This window comes from Lepidothrix coronata, unplaced genomic scaffold (assembly GCF_001604755.1).
Source record: "Lepidothrix coronata isolate B3197 unplaced genomic scaffold, Lepidothrix_coronata-1.0 Scaffold11, whole genome shotgun sequence".
NCBI lineage: Eukaryota > Metazoa > Chordata > Aves > Passeriformes > Pipridae > Lepidothrix > Lepidothrix coronata.
Genome location: NW_016690191.1, coordinates 9,430,202 through 9,446,756, shown reverse-complemented (window position 1 = coordinate 9,446,756; position 16,555 = coordinate 9,430,202). Strand labels below are relative to the sequence as shown.

General features: G+C 36.2%; 1 protein-coding gene across 1 annotated transcript in view; it reads left to right on the top strand.

The window, feature by feature from the left end:
* MYO5C (myosin VC) overlaps window positions 1–16,555 on the top strand; it is a 32,552-nt gene that overhangs the window by 4,124 nt on the left and 11,873 nt on the right. The window contains exons 5-26 of the mRNA XM_017804959.1: window positions 205–361; window positions 909–1,052; window positions 1,990–2,071; window positions 2,630–2,737; window positions 3,262–3,368; window positions 4,008–4,273; window positions 4,715–4,796; window positions 5,126–5,266; window positions 6,340–6,465; window positions 7,101–7,184; window positions 8,028–8,162; window positions 8,522–8,619; window positions 9,166–9,252; window positions 9,339–9,450; window positions 10,399–10,610; window positions 11,327–11,492; window positions 11,876–12,022; window positions 12,620–12,784; window positions 13,019–13,112; window positions 13,674–13,737; window positions 14,947–15,127; window positions 15,716–15,809. Of these exons, the coding sequence (XP_017660448.1) occupies window positions 205–361; window positions 909–1,052; window positions 1,990–2,071; window positions 2,630–2,737; window positions 3,262–3,368; window positions 4,008–4,273; window positions 4,715–4,796; window positions 5,126–5,266; window positions 6,340–6,465; window positions 7,101–7,184; window positions 8,028–8,162; window positions 8,522–8,619; window positions 9,166–9,252; window positions 9,339–9,450; window positions 10,399–10,610; window positions 11,327–11,492; window positions 11,876–12,022; window positions 12,620–12,784; window positions 13,019–13,112; window positions 13,674–13,737; window positions 14,947–15,127; window positions 15,716–15,809 (2,852 nt within the window). The remainder of the gene's footprint in view (window positions 1–204; window positions 362–908; window positions 1,053–1,989; window positions 2,072–2,629; window positions 2,738–3,261; window positions 3,369–4,007; window positions 4,274–4,714; window positions 4,797–5,125; window positions 5,267–6,339; window positions 6,466–7,100; window positions 7,185–8,027; window positions 8,163–8,521; window positions 8,620–9,165; window positions 9,253–9,338; window positions 9,451–10,398; window positions 10,611–11,326; window positions 11,493–11,875; window positions 12,023–12,619; window positions 12,785–13,018; window positions 13,113–13,673; window positions 13,738–14,946; window positions 15,128–15,715; window positions 15,810–16,555) is intronic.

The window sequence follows — 16,555 nt, the reverse complement described above, 5'->3', positions numbered from 1 at the left end:
TCAGTGAATAGCAATGACACCAACCTAGAGATTACAACTGGTGTAAGAGAAGAATAGATGAAAGATGGAACTGATATATGAGAGTTGACCATAGCTGTGATTTCAAACATCTGTTTCAAATTTATAATTCCTACGTTTATACATGATTTTAGACATGTCTGATTTGAACTGTCTGATTTAAACTGTCTGATTATTTGGTTCTAGAAATAACAAAAATCAGTCTATTATAGTCAGCGGGGAATCAGGAGCTGGAAAGACTGTGTCTGCAAGATACACTATGAGGTACTTTGCCACTGTGAGCAAGTCAAGCAGCAATGCACATGTGGAGGATAAAGTATTGGCATCCAATCCAATAACTGAGGTGAGTTTCAGAGAGTGTCTGTCAAGCCTGTACTCATCAAGGAAAGAATTCCATGAGCTGCTGGGAATCTTTGTTTGAAGTCTTTTGAGATGTTTTATCTGCTTGAGTTAGATATCTAATTTAGAAGTTTAGCCTGTGAATATTACTGATGGACAGAGGTAGTCAGCTTCAGGAAGGTCCTGTCTGAGTTACCAGTGGCCCTTTGGAGGCACTAGTTTGCCTCCAGAGTGTTGTCTGGCCACCTATTAGATCATGAGAAAACAATATTGAACAAGTTGTTTGTTTGTTTTTATTAATTGGAATAGAAACCAGCTAAGGTTCCTTATAACAGAAAAACATACTTTCTCTAGTTCTCAGTTTATGTAACATTATACTGTTTGACTTGAGGTTTGTCTTCAGTTTTGGGCCTCAAAATTTAAGTAACAGGACTCAGTGCTGAGATTGACAAAACTTGACTCAACTGCAAGTTTCTAAAATCAAAGGGTTCAAAGTTATTCTTATGAGAGACCCAAGTAAATCAAATCATTTAAGTTTATAATTTTTGTAGGCTGTTGGCAATGCAAAAACCACACGGAATGATAATAGCAGTCGATTTGGAAAATACACTGAAATCAGTTTTGATCAGAGTTGCCAAATCATTGGAGCTAACATGAGAACATACCTGCTTGAGAAATCCAGAGTTGTCTTTCAGGTGGGTAAAATAAAGTTTAAAATAGTCATTGTCAGTATAGCTACAAAAGCACTATACTTTACTATACTTTCCTGATTTCATATAGAAAATATTATGTGAAGTTCTGAATAGTGTGTCTAATCAGCATTTGATTTATTTTTTAACAGGAGATTATATTATTTATAAAAAGAAACTATTGTACTTCGTGTTCTTCCTTAAGTGAAGGATGCATCTCAGGGACAATTCCCTGAGATAAGTGCAAGAAGTATTTCAGAAATCTGTAACATGCTGTCACAACAGTAACACATGCCAGTTGTATCTGGAAAGGAGCAGCATAGGTAGGGTAGAGAGAGTCTTGGTAAAAAAATGGCTGAAAATTTATAAGGCCAGGGCTTATTGCATGTGACTCCCTACAGGGTCAGGGCATAATTGTGATGATATCCTAAAGAAAGCATTTAATTTTATAGAACTGTTTTCACAAAGGTTTCTTTATTAATAATATTGCAACTTTTTAAGTACACCGAAAAATATTTCTGTATATTTGCTGCCTGAAGGATGATTTGAAAATGGAGGGGTTTCAGAGTTACCACAGGGCAGTGTTTCAGCTGACACTCCTACACAGTTGTTCCTTACAGTATTTGCCAGTTCATATTAGTAGATGGTTGTTGGAGCTGAAGAAATTATTATAGTAACATCCTTGGGGAAAGAACTCAGCATATTGGTAATGGAAATAAAGTATACTTGAATGTATCACTTCCAAAGATCATGCTGAAATCTAAGATGTGCTGTTTTAATATAGAGCAATTTCTTTGCCAGACTATGTTGCAGCAGAATTTAGCCCTCAGGCATCATTATCACTTTACAATAGTCTTAAATATCAAATGTTTTTCTGTTTGCTTCTTTGTTCTGTTGTTAATTATTTTTTTTCTGTAGTGTTATTCTTTGCTTTATTTTACAGTCAGAGAATGAGAGAAACTACCATATATTTTATCAGTTGTGTGCATCTGCTATGCAGCCTGAATATAAACATCTTAAATTGGGTAGGTCTCAAGAAAATAATCTACTCATCATTTTTGCAGTGCAGTATTTTTAAGGCTGGGATTTCAAATGCTAGGATGTTAAGTGCTTTATAGCATAAATCTCACAGCCTTAAAATGGGCCCTGCATTTTTAAGTCACTTAGCTATTAATCCTGTTTGTTTTGAACTTGGTAGCAAATCCTTAGTAACTCAAGTAGTGCACAATCAAGTACCTAATTCCCTTGAAAACCTTATACTTTCTGTAGTGACAGGTGCCTTGACAGTTTAGGGGCTTGATTCACTTGTCTACGGAGAAGCAGACCTTAGGTATATGTTTACTCAGTCTCCATTGTTTATTAGATGAAATATTAAGATTTTTAGAAATTATGAATACTAGTTTCTGTCAACTTAACTGAGTTATGCTCATGGATTTCTCTCAGAGAAAAGAGGACCTCCAGCTCATCACTGAAACGCTGTCACCTGCCATCATCTTTAATTTTTTGGTATAAAGAGTTTTAACAAATGGCTATCCCCAGTCCCTAATTTTTGCAGGATTACAAGCTTTGCTTCTCATCTATAGGAAGCGCAGAAGAATTTAACTACACACGGATGGGTGGCAGCACTGTAATAGAAGGAGTTGATGACAGAGCAAATATGGTGGAAACTCAGAAGACATTTGCCTTACTGGGTAAATTCTTGGGGATGTATTTTCAATAGATTTTTCTTTTTTTATGAAATGGGCAAAAGTGGTTTGTTTCTGAACTATCCAAAATGTTAGTAGTAATTACCAAAATAATTTCTTTCATAGCTTATTTATTGTACTGTTAGTCTGTTTTAAAAGTACTAGGCAGGAGCAATTAGCAATTGGTGTTAATTGTTAATGGTCAGAATCACTGACGGCTGGAGTCTTCCTGGCCCTTAAGCTAACATGCTGTGACAGAAGTGGAATTGGAAGCTTCTTTGCCCCTGTATGGCTTATGTGAAAGCCAAATTAGACTTGAGCTGGCACTTGGGGAGGTACAGGAATTCATGCCTAATCTTTCATCGGATCAGACAGGCAGAAAATTGGCAGAACCAAGGATTTGCATAGTACTCCTCAGAGATGCTGTACAGTTCTTGGCTACACAACAAAGCAAGTAGTCCATCATTGTTCTATTTTAATTAATTGTACTGTTTCTGGGTATTTAAAATAATTGAGAATTGGTTTTTTAGGTCTGAATGGGGATTTTCAGATGGATGTTTTTAAAATGCTGGCAGCAATCCTGCACTTGGGCAACGTGGAAATAGCAGCTGCTGGAGATGAAAGATCATCCATCAGTGTAAGGAAGTAGCTCATTCATATACCAACATTTTCTATTATATTCTGTGCCAGAAGTCCTTTAGCAATAGTTTCTCTCATATCTGGGGCTCTGAGCAGCGTTAAATCTGGTGTACTAAACTTGATTGATTTCTCCATCTTCATCTGTACAGAGGCACAGCGAGAGTCAACACAGATGCTGTTTTGTGCCCAAGTTCAGAAAGTCTTAACAAAAGGCAAAATGTGGCTAAGAGTACCCCATATCCAATTGATCCACAGCTGTTGGAAAAGCCATTTGGGACTCTCTGCAGGATACAGGAAACAGAGCTTTGTCAAAGCTTCTCAGAATGTGTCCCAGCAAGCTGTGCAAGTCTAAAAAGCAAGAACACGTAAACACAGACTAAAGTAACTTTCTTTCAGTGTCTTAATCCAAAGCATCTCACCCAGTCCAAGTTTTTCTCTCCTGTATCAGGAGTCCTATCCAGTATTATTTGCTTCAGCTCATCTTGGTATTTTGCCAGACAAAGTAGTAAACACAGCCCCTTGTCTTATCTAAAAATAAAAATCATAGTTTGATGTCAGCAGTGCAAGGATTTCACTGTCTTGACAACAGTTAATGTAATAAATGTAATCTAATAATATTTACTCATCTTTTTTAAAGATGGAAGATAAACATCTCAGTATATTCTGTGAACTTCTGGATTTAAACTGTGACAAAATGTCCCGATGGTTGTGCCACCGAAAGATTATCACAACCTCAGAGACTGTAATAAAGCCAATGACAAGAGCTCAGGCTGTTAATGCAAGGGATGCTCTGGCAAAGAAGATCTACTCTCATTTGTTTGACTTTATTGTGGAAAGAATTAACCAAGCTTTGCAGTTCTCTGGCAAGCAACATACTTTTATTGGTGTTTTGGACATTTATGGGTAAGACAGTCTCTGGAAACAAATTAACTTCTAAGTTGTGCCTTTTCTTTAGAGTTCATAAGAGACATTTTTCAGTTTGTACTGGTAATGGATTTGGAGGGGGTTGTTTTACTAAAAGGTCATGGTCATATGAGTTCTTTAGCATCCAGAGTAGTGGACATGTTCAGCTACTATAAATATTAGTATCTTTTGTGAATGAGGTTTAAATTTAACTTCTGATATGATACTTTTAAATTTAACTCTGGATTTTTTTAGCTCTGTTATGTGTGGTAACATTAACTTCTAAAGTAGAAGTTTTGAAATGCCTTAACATCTTCATTGGTTTTATGGCTAGTTAATTTTCTTGGAAACATCAGGATAGCCTTGAAATCTTTTAAAGATACTAACATTTGATTTTGATGTCGAGGAATTTTTTCTTTTCTTACTTGAATTGTGTTTCAGATTTGAAACATTTGATGTGAACAGTTTTGAACAATTTTGTATCAATTATGCTAATGAAAAGCTACAGCAGCAATTTAACCTGGTATGTTCTTTTATTTGTTACAGTTCTTTAGCTTACTTTACTTCAGTTTTTAGATTATCAATAATGGATGTTAGCAAATGCTATTTGTGCTTGAGTAATGGATATTTCTGGATAATGACTATCCAGTAATAAACTTTTTTTTACATGTATCCATAAATACACATATACATATGAAAATTTCTGGGTTTATTTTCTTACAAGACAGGCATGTAACATAATCCAAAATATTTTTTCTGTCTTATGTATACAACCATGCACATGCACACACTGTATTTATTTTCTTCCTTAATTGTCGTAACCTTACATTTACATAATTTTCACATATCCAGCATGTCTTTAAACTTGAACAAGAAGAATATATGAAGGAAGATATCCCATGGACTTTAATAGACTTCTATGACAACCAGCCTGTCATTGACCTTATTGAAGCTAAAATGGGAATTTTAGAACTTCTGGATGAAGAGTGCTTGGTAATTTAAAAATTCTTGCATTTAGAGCTCATAGAAAAAAAAAAAACCTACATAGATTTTTACAAGTTGGGCTTATAATCCGTATTTTGTCCTTTTATATGGGAAGTAGAGCATTTTCCTCATAAAAGGAACATTAAGATTTGCCCTCTATTTGGTAATTTTAATTGTAAGCCTCTTAGTCTATTTTGCTCTTGCAGAACTAAGAACCTAAAACTAGATCCTTAGCTAGAAGACAATCCAGTAATTAGAGTTTTTCACTGTGAGGGTAGTGCAGTACTAGAACAGGTTGAGCAAAGGTGCAGTGGGACCTTCATCCTTTGACATTTTCTGAATTTTAGTTCAAACAGCAGTTATCCAAGAAGGAATTTGGACTATTCAATCTCCAGGGGTCTATTCCATCAATATTTTGAAAATGAAGGTATTCTACAAATCACTAATTTTGATACAAAAAAGCCCCCAACAGTCTCGCTTTTTAATAAGTACTTGTTGAATGCACCAAACCTACATCTTTGCTTTTCTTTCTTCAGTGTTACTATTTTTTTCTCTGTGTCCTCCCCTGACTGTAGAAATTCCTAATCTATTTTTTTTCTGTGTTATATGTAGTTCCTTTAGGCTTCCAAACCTATTGAAGTGGCTTTGCCAGGGAGGAACAGGTCAGGGAAAGTTAAGCCCTGTTAAAATGGTCTCTAAAAGGTGTTTGGGTGATATTGGCAATCTGTACCTCTTGGAATCCAAACCATGGAGTAATATGGGTAACATGTTCTGCTCACTAGCATTCTCAGGGGTCACAAAGTCCCCATTTGCAGGTAGCATCCTCTCAGGACAAAATTATTTATGACTCACCAGAGAATTGACTCTAGTCAGCAAATTTGTGGATTAATACAACGCTCTTTCATAAAATGATTTGCTACAGGGAGCCACTGATTAGTTTGAAGACGCAAAAACTGGTTGTTGTCAGGCCTCATAATCCACTGAAGATGTTTTATTCGGAGTATTTATTGACAGTAAGTGTTTTTGCTGCCCTTAACAGTCCAACAAGTTTGCTAAAGAGATCACCCTTCTCATTTTTACAGTTACCTCATGGAAAAGATGAAAACTGGCTTCAAAAGCTATATAATAATTTTGTCAGTAAAAATGCACTCTTTGAAAAGCCGAGGATGTCGAACACGTCTTTCATCATTCAACACTTTGCTGATAAGGTAGAGTGTAAACAACCCAGTAATGTTTCACCATGTTTCTAGAAATAGCTCATTCAGAAAAGAAACAGAATTAGAAAATAGGAAATATTAACCACACTTGTTTGGAACTTCTATAAAATTGATCTTCAATACATAGTGCTATTTATTTATTGGTGATAGTGTCTGTAATGGGCCATTTAAACATAAGAAGTGCTTAAGATAATGAATTTGAGAGCATAAAAATAAATCATCAAGATAAAAAGCAGAAAAAGAGTAGAGTGTATAAATAGAATAGTTACAATTGTAGCCCAAACACATTTTAATCTCAGTTATTTACATTTCAAATGTAGTATTCCTTTTTTTTGATATTTTGATTTGAAACCATAGAATAATGAAGAAAGGAGGAAAGAAATTCCTAATGAAGGCAGAAGGAAATTGCAGTTGATAGTGGATTCTGACAGTTTGTCTTGCTTCTAAATTTACAATATGCATGTATGTAATCTTGAGATAATGGAACTGGGAAAAGAAGAATTTCAGCCATCATGTTTAAGACTAATAAAGAGCTCTTGGCTGCTGCAGCTGAGAGAGTAAAAATTATTGTTTTGCTAACAGTTTATGTGTTGCTGAGAAGTTAATGATTTTGCCTGTTTGCACAGGTAGAATATAAATGTGAAGGATTTCTGGAAAAAAACAGAGATACAGTGCATGAAGTATTGATTGAAATCTTGAAAGAGAGCAAGGTTTGTGAACAATCAGTAATGACTAATTTTTTTAATATCTGATTTTACTGGAATTAATTCAGATCTGGTTTTAAAATATTTGTTTTGATATAAAATTAGTCTTAATTTTTTTTTAATATTATCCAAGGATATATTTTTAACATAAAAATAATATAGAAGATGAAAAACCACAGTGTTCAACTTCTTCGTATATGTGCATTTACTTTGCCAGTTATGTTGGATATTTTTTAATATCTCCCTTGAAGGCCATTTTGTAATCATTGTAACCGAAAACCTTTTTTTTCCTGTAGTCATTATGTGCAGCTTTGATAGGTAGTTTATCATTAACAACTGCCTTTGTTTATTCTTCAAAAGAGATTAAGAGAATGCCAAGGCAAGGAAAACATCAGATGTCTTATATGTGCCTGCCTCTTCCCGTCTGCTGGAAGGCCCTGTCCCTTTGAAGTCTACAGCCTTGAGTTAACTTAAGAAGTTAACTTCATCTGACCAAAAAACATAATCTTGAATTACATATTGTGAAAATATAACCTTAGGTGGTCTTATTTTTAACTCTGCTCTGTGTTTATGTCCGTATTTGCTCATGCTGAAATAGCTTTTGCAGGCTGCCTTAACAGCTGCTGAATTTTGTCTGTGAAACGTGTAAGTGCTTTGCAACAGACTCAGAATCATGCCAGCTCTTTCTTCAGTTGTTGTTTGTGGCTTAAATACCCAGTTCCAAGTCCTGCAATACCTGGCCTAAACATTAAGGGGGTTTGCACTTTATGCTGTAGTAAATGTTGTTTTTATTTAAGTGTTGCTACAGTTACACAGTATTTAACTCTGATTCTTTCACCACACTTTTAGTTTCATCTGTGTGCAAATTTTTTTCAAGACAATCCAGTGTCCGTTTCACCTTTCAGTTCAACTATAAACATCAAATCTGCAAGACCTGTTCTCAAGTCACCCAACAAACAGCTCCGGACAACTGTTGGCAGTAAGGTACTACAGAAATGTGCCAGTCTGTGATGCTTGTGCTTTCAAGGAAGTGTACTGGGCAGTCTGAGAGTGTGATACTGGATCCTGTTATTGTTCATGGGGGACTGTCCAGTTTTTAGGACAGCCAGAACCACCCACAGTGCAGTGCTCCAGGACTGGGTATAAGTAGGTGTGTTTAACTTAAATATAGGAGACTCCTAAGTACATCAAATTAAATTTCCTGCATTTAAGATGTAAACACTAAGAATATATGTCCCAGTGTCCAGCCAAAACCTAATAAATAATTAAAAGACTAAGATTTGACTTTTTTGCTTAGCTGGAAATGTTTCATCAGCAAAACTGTTATGTCTGGTATTTTCTAGTTCCGGAATTCTTTGTCTTTGCTTATGGTGACACTCAATGCAACCACCCCTCATTATGTACGGTGCATAAAGCCAAATGATGAGAAGTTGCCTTTTGAGTAAGTACATTAGTGGTGTTGAACTGTTCCATTACCTTTAAAATTAAGAGTATTTTTCCATTTCACTGTAGCAACATGTCTGCAAGTTAAATTCTTATTGTTGAGCAACTTCCCATATGGAACATATTTCTCCTTTCAAGATAACTAAAGTAGGAAAAAAAAAATTGTCATTTTACAAAAATAGAATAATTCAGTAGTAGTTATTGATACCTTAAAAATTCTTTATTATCCTAATATTTTTTAAGTTGTATATTAGTGTTTGTGTATTTGTGAGAACATTTTTAGGGGTAAGGTTGCCCACCTTTGGTTTAAGTTGATGGATATTTTGAATGGTATGGACTAGCACCAGTTTATATTCAAGGAGTAAAACCCATTGCCATTTTCTTTGTGAACATAACCTTTTGTCCACAGAAGTACTTAAAAAAGCTTTGGAAGTCAGAAAAAGTGTGAACAGTGTTGAAATAGAAATCCAGTTAGTAGAATGGTTCTAATTATTACAGCATGCCAAACCCAGCAGAAACGTAAAATATAACTCTGCTTTTTTAGGTTTGATTCAAAAAGAGTTACTCAACAGCTACGAGCCTGTGGTGTTTTGGAAACTATTCGAATTAGTGCACAGAGCTATCCATCCAGGTAGGGGTGGCAGTGAGCCTCCTTGGGTCAAAAAATATTTAGGTGTCTGTTAAATGAAATTAATTAGTTAACTTTTAATTTTCCAGGTGGACTTACATTGAGTTTTTCAGCCGTTACAGCATTCTTATGACACAGCAGGAGCTCTCCATGAATGACAAGAAGCAGATTTGCAAGATTGTTTTGCAGCAGCTAATCCAGGTTAGTTTGTATGCACCAACCCACGGATGTACCTCAGCTTCTATTAGTAATAAAAGGTCTCTTTTGCCAAGAGTAGTATTTCTCCTCAAATAGGGAAGATATTTACGTTATTACTGTTTTTCCTGATTTAGTGTGCTGTACGCAGGCTTGTGAGTCAGTAACATTGTGTTGTGGCACAGTCATGATGTGGCCATAGACAGAGAATTTAAGCACTCTGTGCTTAGCATTATCACTTGCAAAATGGAAGATATTCTACCTATATTTATAAACCATTGAACAGTAAATGGTATAGATTTGTTGAGTATTACAAGCACAAGAGGGCTTTTGATGGTGGAATGCAGCATGTTGGAGAACTGTTCTAAAAATGTTCTATTTTGCACATCTCTCCTATTCGTTAGACGAGCTGGTAGTGGTGAGACTGGTCTCAGTCAAGCCAGCAACTCAAGTCAGCGTGTCAGGAGTGAGTTCAGACTCAGGGATGTGTAAAACCAAACACAGGCACACTTGCTGCATAGCTCTGGCACGGGCCAAGGGTAAGAGCCTGAACTTAAATGCAGCTTCACCTCTGAGTTTTTGCTCACACAGGTCACTGATTCAAGGCCGGAATTGTGCATCAAAAGGTAGTGTTGAGCCCATGGAACCTTGGGAGACTTGTAGAAGGGGGTGAAGAGGTTGTTTTCAAGGCTTTGATGATAAGTCCAAAGCCTCCCTTTAATTTTAGATCACTAGTGTGCAACTTTTGATGTAATTCTCTGGGTCTTTTCCTGCTAAGTGGATTTTCTCCCCACATACTCTTATCTACAAAGAGGACAGAGAGGATATTCTTCTGTAGCAAGATCATGTCATTTCAGAAGAGCTTGCCTGAAGTGACAATTTATAAAAGGAAGAGAATGTCTGGGCTGCAATAATAAACTAAAAACTCAATATACCTACTGTTTTCTTTTTCAGGATCATAACCAGTATCAGTTTGGGAGAACAAAAATTTTTTTCAGAGCAGGACAGGTTGCTTACTTAGAAAAACTGCGATCAGATAAGCTGAGACATGCATGCATCATGATCCAGAAGAGTATTCGAGGCTGGCTGCAGAGGAAGAAATACCTTCACACAAAGCAAGCAGCTGTTACCATCCAGCAGTATTTCCGGGGGCAGCGGACAGTACGGTACTCTTGGCTGATAAATGAATTTGCTGTTGGGGTGTGTCTGAAGGCAGATAGAAGATCAGACTAAAGCCCAGAGTGTCATTTTTATGAAAGAGCAATTCAGGCTGTATTTTCATTTCCTCTGGGTTGTAATTGTGGACTTGGAAATGTTCAAGTTATTCAGTTGATGCGAAGAATGTACTCTTAACAGGTTTCTAATGCTGTCCGTCAGATTCCTGAGAGGCCTCTCTACCTGTAAGCTCAGTCCTTAGCTGATGATATGTGAGCCAGTTGTCAGCAAGGGGTTACTGCTGAGCTCCAGGGCCAGAGAAGGTATCAGGGAGCAGAAAGGAAAATCAGTTTATGGGGTCTACAAATTAGTATGCACAAATTATTGCAAGGAGTTGTGCAACAAGGAAACTGCACCAGTCATTCACAAAACAGGCTGAGAGAAAGATGGCTCTGTGTAGGCTTGGAAATTTTCAAAAAGAGACCAGAACAACAGCTTGGGGACAGATGTCAAAGGCTGTGGATAACTCCCTCTCCTTCACTTTGCTTGAAGAAAAAGCTTTATTTTAGATAGCAAATGCCTGTTTTCAGTATCTTTTGTTTTGTTTTCAATATCCTTTTTCAATGTCTTTTGTGTGTGTGTGTGTATGTTTGATTTGACTGAACAAAGGAATGAACACGAGAAATCTAATGTGACCTAAGTAAACTTTGTTGTCTTTTGAATCAAGGCAAGCTATAACTGCAAGAAATCTGAAGCAAACGTGGGCAGCTATAACAATTCAGAAGTACTGTCGGGGTTACCTGGTCCGTAGACTTTGCCAGCTCATCCATGTGGCTGCTGTAACAATACAAGCTTATACAAGAGGATTTCTAGCAAGAAAAAAATATCAGAAGGTACAGCCCATCAAAAATTTAATTTCAGTGACTAGAAACAGCTGTTGCTCTATAAGAAAAATGGAGACAAGGACAATGATCCCCAATACTTTACTTTTGCATATCTCATTCTCATATCTTCTACTCTGTTTTTATATTGTTACTATAAAAACACTGAATCACAGTAGATACCAAGAACATTGTCTGGTTTATACTTGATGCAGATCATTTTGTGTGATTACTACAGTGGCTCAAATGTGTCTGCAGTCTGGTAATTTCAGTATTTTGATACGTCCATGAGAAAGCATCGTGCTTACCGGTGTATGTAGACTCACAGGCTGTTGTAATTGCTGCTGACAGAGCCATAGATAATTACAGACAGATGTTAATATTTTATTTGAAAGATGCGTGAAGAACAGAAGGCTGTGGTCCTTCAGAAATACGCCCGTGCGTGGCTTGCCAGGCGCAGGTTCCAGAATATTCGGCGCTTTGTGTTGAATATCCAGCTCTCATACAGAGTGCAGCAACTGCAGAAGAAGATAGAGGAACAGGTGAGGGAAACCAGTTTATGATTTGTACTGATTTCTTTATCATATCTGTTCTAGTGAAAGTGCTTATGTTGACTAGAGGCTTATGTGAATTTAAATATCTATATGTTACTTGAGAAGACGGGAGAATATGCAAGGGATATGGGCCCTTATAATAAACTACTAGACTTCCTACATCCAGGCTAGAAAGAATCCCCTAGGATTTCCTTATATTTGTGGGTTAGTTATGCAAATGAGAAGAATCTGCAATGAACTTTTTTTTTTTTTAATTGTTTCTTAAGTAGTCCATCCAGTCTCTGGATGGGGTTACTTGTTAGTATGAAGGATGTGTGAGATACTGCTCTGGTACAACATATTTAGTAATTTTTGGGAATTCCACATTATGTTTATTTTGCATTTTATTTCTGAGAGCCATACCAGCCAAATCATCTTTAAAATGGTAGTTTTAATCTAATTGAGGGAAACAGACCCTGGTTGAAATAATCGTGACTGGTATGGGATGGTGAGCAGAAGTAGGTCAGGTGCTCCCTTCAAAATTCTATGGAACAGTTTCAGGTGTGCATTTTTTTGTTTCCTTTTAACCTGTCCTGCTCATTGTAGAGTAGAGAAAATCATGGTTTGCTGGAACGACTGACCAATTTGGCTTCAGCTCATATGAATGACACGGATACGATTCAGAAACTCGAAGCAGATCTTGAAAAGTTAACTGCTCAAAAGAGAACATACGAAGAGAAAGGGAAAAAGTATAAAGAGGACAGCGAACAGGTAAATTATAATTGCCATCTGGGTGCTTTTATTTTTAAATCCTTTTTTTTTCAGTTACTGGATTTATCAGATGCATGATTTGAGAGTTGCTAGGTAACTATACTTTTTTTGTGTGTATGTGGGAGGCAGCAGAGAAGGAAGGAAGTCCGTAGATGCTTGTTAAAATGTAACATCTGTGACCTATTTCTTCCTCCTTTGTAATTTGTATATTATGCTTGCTTTTTGTGTGTACAGAAAATCTTAAAACTTGAGAATCGGAATAAAGAATTACAGGAACAGAAAGAGACTTTAGAAATAAAGCTCCAAGAAAAAACTGAGGAAATGAAAGGTACAATAACTAAAGGGAGTTTCAAAGGCATTGTAGTGGGGTAAATTTGTAAAGTCAAGTTTTCAGCAAAAGTAAATTACTTTTGTATTAATAAGAGCAATATAAATGCTGAATTTACATTGATTGAAATTCATGTTTAGAATGTGTAGTGCAAATGCTTTTTATTTAATAATTAAATTAAATTTGTTCTTTCAATAGCAAAAATGGTCCTCCTCTTATGCTTCCTGTCTCATGGACATGTATTCCTTCAAAGTGTAGCTTCATCCTTGGTTCCTTTAATTGATTCCTTTTAGGAATCTAGCTTCAAAGGACACAGGCAGCACATGAGACCAAGTATACTTTAGAGGAATAACAATTTAGTGTTTCAGAACCTTTTCTATTCTATAGCATTCCTTATAAAGTGTACTGTGATGATTTTTGGCACTCGAGAGAGTAATTTCAGCCTCAAAATATGTTAAGGATTACTTACTTAAACAAAAATTTCTCATTGTGGTCACACTGTTTTAATAAATGTACATAATTGCATGAAAGTCTTTGAGACATTGAAATATCTTTTGACAGAGAAAATGGATGACCTCACGAAGCAACTCTTCAGTGATGTACAAAAAGAAGAAAAACAGCGAATGTATGTAATCTGAATTTTATTGCTTTGAAACAGCATTCATTTTTTTCTCTTTCCCTACCTTTCTCCTGCTGTAAATATGTTATGTTGACATCCCTTATGAATCTATCCAGGTTCTTGGACACCAATGCTAGTCCTGAAGTACTTCATGTAGAGTTTAGGAAAGCACATGCTTGTTTGTAGGTCAGTCATGTGCAGGAAATCATGATGAGACTGTTCCTGCTTTTTCAGTTTCCTGTCTTTTCATGTGTCTTTCTAAGAACTGAAAGGCAACCTTGATCTGATGGTTTCTTTAGAAATATCCTCAGAATTCGGTCAGGACTGGAAGAGCAGCTGCTGGCCATGCCAGTCAGAATTCCTGTGAAGTGAATTTTAAAGGGCAGAATTGAAATATTCAGTATAAGGAAAGGCAGTGTTTGTAAAAGGACATTTGGTTAAAGATATAAAGGAAAGAACTTTTTCCCCTTCCTTTGGTATTTCATTTGCAGTAGTAAAAATCCTGTTATTTTTCAGTAAATGGTTGTTGCTTTGCAGCATGCTTTTCTTGAATCAAGTACTTATTTCCCAATAACTCTTTCCCAGTGTAAGACAGAGAACCTCTGGTACCAGAAAAATGCTGTTTTCTGAAGTGCAGAGTGCAATCAATCACAGTCCTGAGGTCTGGAAGCTGTGTCATATTCCAGCTCAGTCTGATTTCAGCTGCCAATTACTTCAGACTGTACTAAAAGGACTTCTTTTGCTAGTTTTTCTGCTTTGCCCATTATCTATATTATGTTGGAAGCCAGTCCAATCCATCAGGGACTAGTGGAAAATGGAAAGCTTCTTGCAATGTTTTACTGAGCAGGACACAGGGCTTTCTGTTGCTTTGTCCTTCTTCTGTGCTGACTGTGGCCATAAATGTAGTGAAAAGTTACTCAGGCAGGCTAACTCACAGAGTCAGAGAACTAGCCTTGAAGTGGAATAAACTCGGTTTTGCCTTTAATTCTGTCCCAACATCTGAATTACATGTAGTGAAGTCTATGGACATTCTTCTCCCATTATCATCCATTTTGTAGATTGATTCTGAGCATATAGGATGGCATTTTCAAGTAATTATGGTTCATTTAAGTTTTCTTCAATGAGACATGTCCTTCAAATTAAAACTAAAACAAAGCCCAGTCTTTCACTTATGACTGTAGAAAAACAAAACCACCTTTCCGTTGTCTTCTGTAGGATACTTGAGAAAAACTTCCAAAATCAGAAGCAGGACTATGAAAAGGAGATTGAATTGCTCAAGGGAGAAATTAAGATTCTGAAAGAAGAAAAAACTCAGCTGCAACATCAAATTCAGCAAGAAAGTGTCATTCAGGATGGCTTGAAAATGGAAGTAGGACAGCTTACAAAACAAGCACAGGTGAAGCATGATGCATATTTCATTTTGGAGTCTTTGCTAGATAAAGCAAGTAGAGAATGTGCATGTTTTATTTATAAATTATCTTCACTATTTTTTTTATCTTCAGTGCACTTTTAGAACAAGTTATAATTAATAAACTGTATTTGATACACCACTATGTAGCATTGTGTTCATGTAGTACACAATACGAGTAAGTTACTGCAGTGCATGTTTTCAAGGATAATTTTGCTTGAATATTTATACATTTAAATCTGTGGATCTTTTTTCCTTCCTTTTCCTGAGAATGTATTTGTTTCTCAGGGGATTTTTCATAAATGTAGTTTATAAACTGAACCTGAAAACAGTACTTTTGTGTAAAGTCACATTTTTTTCTCTGAGTCAATTCCATGGCACAAACACATATTTTTTCAGTACATCACATTTTTTTTTCTGCTCTGATGCCTGAGAACCAGATACTTTAAATACAACGCATTTCAAGCCTTTTACCGTGTGAACCTGTTCCTAATTATAACTATCCTTATGATTTAATTGTTACTCAGCCCTTGTTTTTCACTACTTGTCTCAGTCTATAATTTTTCTCTGATTCAGAAAATACCTGAGTTACAAAAGGAAATCGAGCTGCTACAGATGCAGAAATTGGATGTGGAAAAGCAGGCCCACTCACAGAAGCGAGAATTGAGGGGTAAGATACACACCAGATAATGCAGAGAACTTACCAACTATGGCATGGAGACAGTTTAAATTGCTTTCTTCTGTGTTAGCTTTGATGAAACTCCTGTTCTCTTTCCAATCCAATACTGATTTCATTCTATTCATGTATTTACTCACATGGGGGGAAAAAAGACTCAACAGGTGAGTTTTACAAAGTGATCACTGAATACTGAGATCCGGTGTACCCCTTTGAAAAACCTCTGATTTCAGACATTTCTCCTTTGTGTTTAAAAATCAATACTAATAATTTAAACTTCACTTAGAATTTAAACTTCGCTTAAAGCTTAACAAATATCTTGCAGAGACCTAAGAATGTGGAAACAGTACATTATCTGATGAAGTTTTCCTTCATCTTTAGCCTTAGGTCCAGTAATGTCAAATATACTTAAATAACTTGCTGAGTTGGGTTCCCTTTGGGAAAAGGTGCTTAAGAAGCACCACTGTTGTGGACTTTGTTCACTTTGTTCATAGAGAAAACCTGTATCTGCAGCATTTAATGTAGTAACCGAGCACTAGATGACAAATCATCTATACAGCTCTAGCAGTTGTTCAGATTCAGACTGGAAAGGTGTAACTTTGCATTGAAAGTTTGGTGTGTTTAGAAAACAAAAACACTATTGGTGGTACACCAGTCTAATGCACCTGCATGTCCCATAGTAAAACCAAGTTCCTCATTGTATTCTTGTAGTAAATCAGATACTTAACCAAGAAACGGGA